This window comes from Ochotona princeps, unplaced genomic scaffold (assembly GCF_030435755.1).
Source record: "Ochotona princeps isolate mOchPri1 unplaced genomic scaffold, mOchPri1.hap1 HAP1_SCAFFOLD_3013, whole genome shotgun sequence".
Taxonomy (NCBI): Eukaryota; Metazoa; Chordata; class Mammalia; order Lagomorpha; family Ochotonidae; genus Ochotona; species Ochotona princeps.
Genome location: NW_026700238.1, coordinates 7,706 through 15,029, shown reverse-complemented (window position 1 = coordinate 15,029; position 7,324 = coordinate 7,706). Strand labels below are relative to the sequence as shown.

General features: G+C 51.6%; 1 protein-coding gene across 1 annotated transcript; it reads left to right on the top strand.

Moving 5' to 3' along the window:
• Nucleotides 1-1,772: 1,772 nt before the first annotated feature.
• On the top strand, nucleotides 1,773-3,118 carry LOC131479287 (uncharacterized). Its single transcript, XM_058659815.1, has one exon. The coding sequence runs from the start codon at nucleotides 1,967-1,969 to the stop codon at nucleotides 3,116-3,118; it is 1,152 nt and encodes a 383-aa protein (XP_058515798.1). The 5' UTR covers nucleotides 1,773-1,966.
• Nucleotides 3,119-7,324: the final 4,206 nt, after the last annotated feature.

The window sequence follows — 7,324 nt, the reverse complement described above, 5'->3', positions numbered from 1 at the left end:
ATCAGCCTCAATTGCCGCTATCCCTTGAAACACTTTTCCTGTTGACAGGGATGATTTTTCTGGACAACAAGGTCTATCAGTGGCCGTTTCTACATGCTCCAGGCCCGCTCTCGTGGGCGCCACGCGGTATGGATTGGAGTATTTGTTGTAGGCTCGTCCGTGTCACCCCGCAGCTTTTCCGCACGACAGGTTCTTGTTCGTGAAATATTGCATTCGCACAGGCACACATCCGAGCATTACTGAGGACATGGTAGGAAGTAAGTGTCGAATAGTGTGTGATGGTGATCATTACGTGCGTGACATTATGTGCTAGTGTCTACAGTGCGAGAACTTACACGAGCGGTTATAACACACGTGAGCCCGACTTCCGACGCAACGAAGCATGCCCTCCTCAGATGATTGCGTATTATACTTACGTGTGAACTACTCTCTCGAAGATTTTCTCCTGATACAATAGAAAGCCTAAACATGTATTTGTGAAGATGCTGACATGCTCCCGCGCCGCTGCTTCTGTAATAACAACCGCTTCCTCTCATGCACGCAGGCACGTTACGACGTATAGTTTGATGCGGAGCTCAGGACTACGTAAGTGCACACACATATACTTATGTGTGTTTGAAGCAGGCAGATGAAACCTCCGGCTATTTTATCTTCCGAACGGGGTTTGATGAACTTCCGTATGAGGGTTCTAGGAGGGGAAATTCTTCTGATTTTTTCCCTCGTGCTTCTTGCTGTGACTCTAAGTGTTCCATTGGCCAGGCCTGATGCCATCGAGGGTGTGTCAGGCGGTGAAGGTGGCAGAGTCACAACGTTTTCACGGTGCCTATCATCTAACTGGTATTACCGTTGATTCCCCTTGCTTTCGCCGACGAGGGAAGTATAGCACTGCGACCCTACAGTACTTCTCTCCTGGACGACACGGCACCTCTAGTACTCACATCCGACCCCATCTTACTTCCAAGTCGCCGCAGGAGACTAGGAGCTTGTGTGAAACACTGCTGAAGCGACGGGAACAGCACCATTGGTGCCAGCAGAGACGTCATAGGGGGCAGGGTCTCCGCCGCCCGTTGCGACGCTACGAGGCACGATCCCTCGTTGATCGAGGCACCTCTCCTCCCGCACGTGATTACAGCACCTTTTGTTTCGGAGCCACTCGCCGCCAGAGTGCCATTTGGCTGCCTCTTTTTTTTCCTGGCACCCCAGTAGCGGCGTATACTGCAACTTCCAGGCAGGGGTGGGTACAGAGAGAGCCGGGTCTTGGGAAGAATCACGATCGCTCATTAATCTCAGTCTCTAGATATGGGGATGGTCAGCGCACGTCCTGCGTTCTTAGCCCCGGTGCTCCCGCAAGGCAATTTGTTGCCCGCCATTGTGGCATTGAAAATGCAACACATGTAAATGGCACAGATGTGGCATCCCTGGTGCAGTCAACGAGACCAATATCATCAAGCGCGGTGGGGCTGCACTCCAATCACCAACGTCATCTCAGTGCGGCCATTACCGAAAAGCGGGTAGCTTGTTTCAGTGGGGTTGTACGTGTATCGTGGACTCCCTTTGAGGGCACAGGAGGATATCGCCATCTTGATAAAACACAACGAAACTATTATACGGCATTCAACGCAAGTTTGTCTTCATTTTCCAATTGGGTTTTGAAAGGCAAGCCCATATCATTTGTCGGTCCTGTCAGGGATATGTCATCGTGGCCTTCGTATCGTCACAAGGGATTAGCACTGCAAGCAAGTGACACTGCCACGGATAGAAATGGAATTTTATTTCCTCGATTGGGTCTTTTCCCAAACTTCGTCGAGGCCCTCAGCATTTCGGCGCTCACAGTGCTACTGAAATACAGCAGCTAGGGCTTCCAGCCATCTTATCTGGAGCGAATGTTGTTCTTGGTGCCGAGACGGGAAGCGGCAAGACACTTGGGTACTTACTGGGTATACTGCAGAATGTATTGATTCAAAAGATGCTCCATGAACGGAAAGAGGATGAAGCAATGGTGAAAAAAGATGATCTCCCGCTTCCGCGCCACTATCCGTATGCTATTATCGTGGTGCCCACTCGAGAGCTTGCCCTGCAAGTGACGTCGTGGTCTCGGCGCCTCTGTAGAAAAACCCCTATTCGTACGCAGCTACTGTTAGGATCCTACACGCGATGGCCTTTCGGAACTCTTACCCTTCCTACGTCTCCAGATGTCATTCTTTGCACGCCGCAAGTTCTAGCAGGATTCACCAGAGGCGGCGGCTATAAAAAAAAAACCCCGCTCTTTGAGCAGGTACAAATGCTAGTTGTCGACGAGGCCGACATGCTGTTGGAAGGCGGATACAAGAAGCAGATGGACTCAATTTTTCTAGAGTTTCGGCATTCAGATAAAAAAGCGGGAACTGCTGGGAGAAGACCAACACAATATGTCTTCGCTGCAGCCACTATTCCGGATAGGGGGCCCGTGTCTATACGCAAAACAATAGCCAGTCTGTGTCCAGGTGCAAACTTTTTGTGCACGAGAAGTCTCCACTGTCAGAAAAAGGAATTGAACCAAGAATTTTTACAAATTCCGGCCGATGCCTCCTTTGATGACCGAGTTCAGCTGCTCTTTGAAAAGCTGCAGGAGATACCTTCAACCGAAAAAGTGATGATCTTCTGTAACACCGCTCAAACCGCAAAACACGTCCTGCAGGTGCTTGAAAAGATCCTTCCTCCAAATGCGAAACCCACACTTTTTTCCTCGGATGTGGAACAAGCAGACAGAGCGCGAAACCTTGGTTTGTTTGCACGAGAGAAAAGCAAGGTACTTGTATGTACAGACGCGGCGTCAAGGGGCCTCGATATAGAGGGAGTATCCAGTATTATTCAGTTCGATTTTGCTTTGGATGCTGTGAGCCATCTTCACCGGGTTGGCAGAGTAGCGCGAGCAGGGAGGTGTGGTAGAGCTATCAACTTTTATGAAGCCAAAAGCAAACCGCTTGTCGACGCCGTCCGGCAGGCTGCATCCGACGACACGCACGGATGCTTGGCTGGCATCTTTAGTCGAAAGCGCTCTTTCAGAAAAAGTATAAAAAAAGGGGAGAACACCTCTATGGCACTTGTTGTGGAGTCTGCTTCCCCCGAGGGTGGGTAGTCCTTCAACGCTGTGTACCTGAACAACGAGACAGACTATATCACGGGTGCTTTAGCCAGAGGGAGCAGGCGCTCCAGCAGGCGAAGAATCCTCTGAGGAGCTGTGAATATTCCGTCAGCGTCAGAAGGGACCAAAGACAGTCAGCGTGTCAAATGATATGCAAGGTTGTACATTCTTACTTCCTCTGCGGGGAGTCGCTGAGCCCGAATGCAGGACTGACTGAACAGCTTGGCACCCCGAGTGACAACGTTCTTGAAAATACTGCGCGCGCCCTCGAGAGTGGTCCTAGATATTGTTCCTCTCTTTATAGTTCGTACGTCTGAGAAAGGGAAGGCCGTGGTGATTGCGCTGCCTGCTGTAGCACCAGGTCACGCGCGGGGGGTATTGAAAAAATGGTTGCTGGGAACCATCAAATGCCGAGACTGCATGTTGTATCCCTTAGCGCCCAGTGCACGCCTGTCTCGAGTATCGCTTCCGGGACAGAGAGTGTAATGGGACTCGAATAACGGTGAGTTGTCCTGCTAGACGATCTGACGGGGTAAGACAGCCCGACTCAGATCCGTAGCCAGCGGAACGCCGAGGGTTCCACTTCTCTCAGCGTGTTCAGTCAGCTCGGCATTCATCGTCTATATCTGTACCGGTTTATTGGACGGACGACTGCGTACAGTTCACCTGGCTGTGTGATCGGAGGCCACTGAGGAGTGTGCATGTGTGTAACCTACATTAAGGTGCTCATTTAGGCGGCCGCAGTACTCCCTACTCCTACAATTCCTCTCGTTGAGGATCTGATTGACGGAATCACAGCACATAGTTGCAGTACACATGAATTTGACCCCGCACGATTTTCCTTTGGTCTGTACGTTACCTGCAGCTGCCTCTCCACGTCGGCAATCTCGGCTTCGCGCATTGCAATTGCATTGTCTAGCTCCTGCTTCTCCTCTGCGAGGAACCCGATATCAGCTTCTACGGCAAGGATCATTTGTTCTGCCTGCTGCTCCTAACTGGGAATCCGCACACATTGTTTGGCAATAATAACACCTACGTCTGCAACGCTGAGCTCCTTGAAGCGCTTCAGAAGCTTTACGGACTCCTTTTTATGTTCCTGCCTATGTGTGACATGCTCATGCTCCTCTACACGGGTACGTTATATGTTCAGCCGGTGCCTACCTTGCAGAATCTGTGCGGGTCTCTGGATAGTCTCTTGTGGAGCTCAGTAGCGGCAAGCTGATCCGTCAGAAGAGCTACTTCCGACTTGCCGAGAAGCACGTGTAGTCGAGATTTGTCCACGTTATGCAGCGCTGCCAATAATTTCTTATTGTGATGTGCTATATCATCAAGTAGGGACTGCTTCTCTGCCAAGAGTTTCGCCTCCTTCTCTCGGAGCCTGACCAAAATCCTGTGACGCTCGTCTATCTGTTGCAAGCATTCCCACGTCTGTCTGTGCTCGGAGGAGGCTGCTGCAAAAGCTTCAGAGCAGGATTCAGACGTTTCTGCCATGCGGCACTCTTTCGCACCAGAATAAGAGTGCGTTGCTGCCGCTGAAAGTGCCGGTTTACAAACGCTGCATACGTCGGTTCGAAGAGGGTAGCGGAAGTTTAATCCGTGGTCCTCCAAACAGTATGTACGTCGTTTTCACCTCGTAGCGTCACACATACTGCAAAAGGGGATGACGGACCCTTCTCTACTCATCGGCGACCACGTCAAAATTACATCTTCCCCGCCGGCGCAGGCTTTCGGCGGGCGCGGCAGGCGGCAGTTTGATTGGAATGCGGATCTAGTCACTGAGTTTGTAGCACCCGCTCACTAAGCAGTAGCATACGTTAAGAGCCAGTGCGTAGGTTACAAAGGGGTGTGCCGGGGGCTACCGTGTGACGAACCGCGAGACACGGAGTTCCCTGGCACCCATGGAAAGACGTGTAGGGCAGTGGCAAAGAGAGTACGCTAAGGCTACAACACGCCCTAAAGGGGGATTTTGATAGTATCGAGCACAGTAAGACGCGTTTTACGCGCCAGTGTTGTATACTGGCGTTGCCGGGTGCTTCGTGGGGAGGTATGTAACACAGCGGCAACCAACATGATGGACGACTATTACTGCGTGGTACCTGAAAGTCGCTAGGCACCAAGGATATTTTGCGCGAGCCACTTGTATATACTAATAAATCGAGGACATAGATAGAAAGGGAGTCCACCCAGCGAGCGACGGAACGTCGGTATGAAAGCACCTGGGGGCCGCTGAATTGGTCACAGCACAAAACGATGTTTTTCGCGGTTTAGCACCATAGGTGCAGCCCTGAGCTGGCGGCTCTTGATGAGCAGCAACACATTTTGAAGGTGTTCATTGCAAAGGTCGGCCGCATGATAGACTTGCTCCGCCTGTAGCATGCTAGCACTTGTCCTGGGACTTCTTCGAGAGAAACAGCTGGGTAATGCGCAGAGTGTGGGCTGGCTGGCAAGTACTGCCCGGACAGGCCTGTTGCTTCATCGCCAAACAGTGACCACACGAGATGCGAAGCTGATCCAAGCGTACTGTCCGTTGGCAGTGGATTCGACGGGTGGAGGGCCTTTCAAAAATTGACGCTGACGGATGCATCGCTTTAGGGTGTCGCTACACTGTGCAGAGTGCCAGCATACCGCGACTCAACCGGAAGGGGTACCTTGGAGACAGAGGTGCGACCGATAAAGCAGTGCATCCTGCATGGCCAGGATACAGCTATCAGCACACCTGCACGTGAATCCCCTATATGACTCAACCCTGATCGCCGAACTCTTTTTAAGAGCTGCGTTCCACTACTACCACGCAGACAGCGTCGGCAACTGTCGCTGTCCGAACGTTGCTCGCCCCGCACGAACATTTTGTCCCGCAGGAACACACAAGTAAGCACACTGTAGAGTAAGATTCTTAAACAGCTTTGGGCAGCATATGAGGGAAAACACTACCGTTTCCTCTGGTGCTTCCGCTGCAACACCGAAATCCTAAAGAAGGGGACACGAAGGCTTTTTTTGCATGGTGTGGAGGGTCTCACCTGAATGTTCGTGGACGTCGGTCGAAAACGAGTCTGCCGGACGCTAGCGTATTGCTACTCCATAGTATTTTTGCCTGGCCGACGTCAGGAGCACTGGCTGCCAAGAATTGTCCGGTGAAGGCAGAACGCTCTGCTGCAACGCCCCGGCTAGCATCAACATATGTTTCAAGAACCCAGAATAACAACAAAGGTTACGCGCAGGGCGCCTAACTAGCAGAATTATAGATTTTTTGGTATTACCGCAGGGGTCACGACGTTGAGCAGGGAGTATAGCTGGCCGCTCTCCCCAACAGAGACACCAGCTAGCTCGCGTAGCAGCGTCGAGTGTAACGTGTCTGACACTCATATCCTGCTACCACTGCTACCACTGTGCGTGTGCTGGGGCAACGGCATAAGCTCCGCTCCTGTACACGCTTGTTGTGGTAAGGGAGACGATGATTTCACTTGCATAGAAGACCTTTGCGTTCAGTCCCAGCTTGTAATTTGTCCAGAATGCGGTAGGTGTTACGCCGCATCTCAGTCCGGCAATGGCCAGCCGGCCAATTAAGCACATGCGTCGAGTCAACTCTTCTGTAAAACGCCTTTCCTGGAAGCTTTGCGTGTTAAGAAAGCGCACCTGTTGACAACTTCTATCGGACCGTGACTGGATAGTTGCAGTCGTCGCAGTGGATCTCCCACAGCTAGCACGCTAGACCTTGTTCACCTGGGCTGGACTTCCCCGTCTGTACAGTTGTAGCAGGGTAGATGCAGCCAGGAATGAGTAATACAGAGTGCGGAGAGATAGATGTCCGGCATTTCATGATGCCGTTCCTAATGTGCTGGTTTCCCAGGTGCACGCGGCCTTATGCAACTGATCACACGCAACTACTGTAGATAGTTCGCTCAAAATCGCTTGTAAGCACATTCACTTCCACAAATTATTGGTACACGCAAGGGGTTATACAACTTTACTCACCGACGGGTACACACATCCACTCTTACGGCTACGGGTCCTCCAATCTGTTCTTCGCTTGTAAGGGAACGTGCCGCCCAATGCCTAGGGAGTGCTTACGCTGGTAGACCCTCGGTTTTACCGTGTATGCACGCAACGCAACCCCTGAAAGGGATCAGGACCGAGACCTGGCTGACGAGAACACTGTTAGATAAGATTCTTATACACCTCTGAGGAGGGAATCTAAGAGGT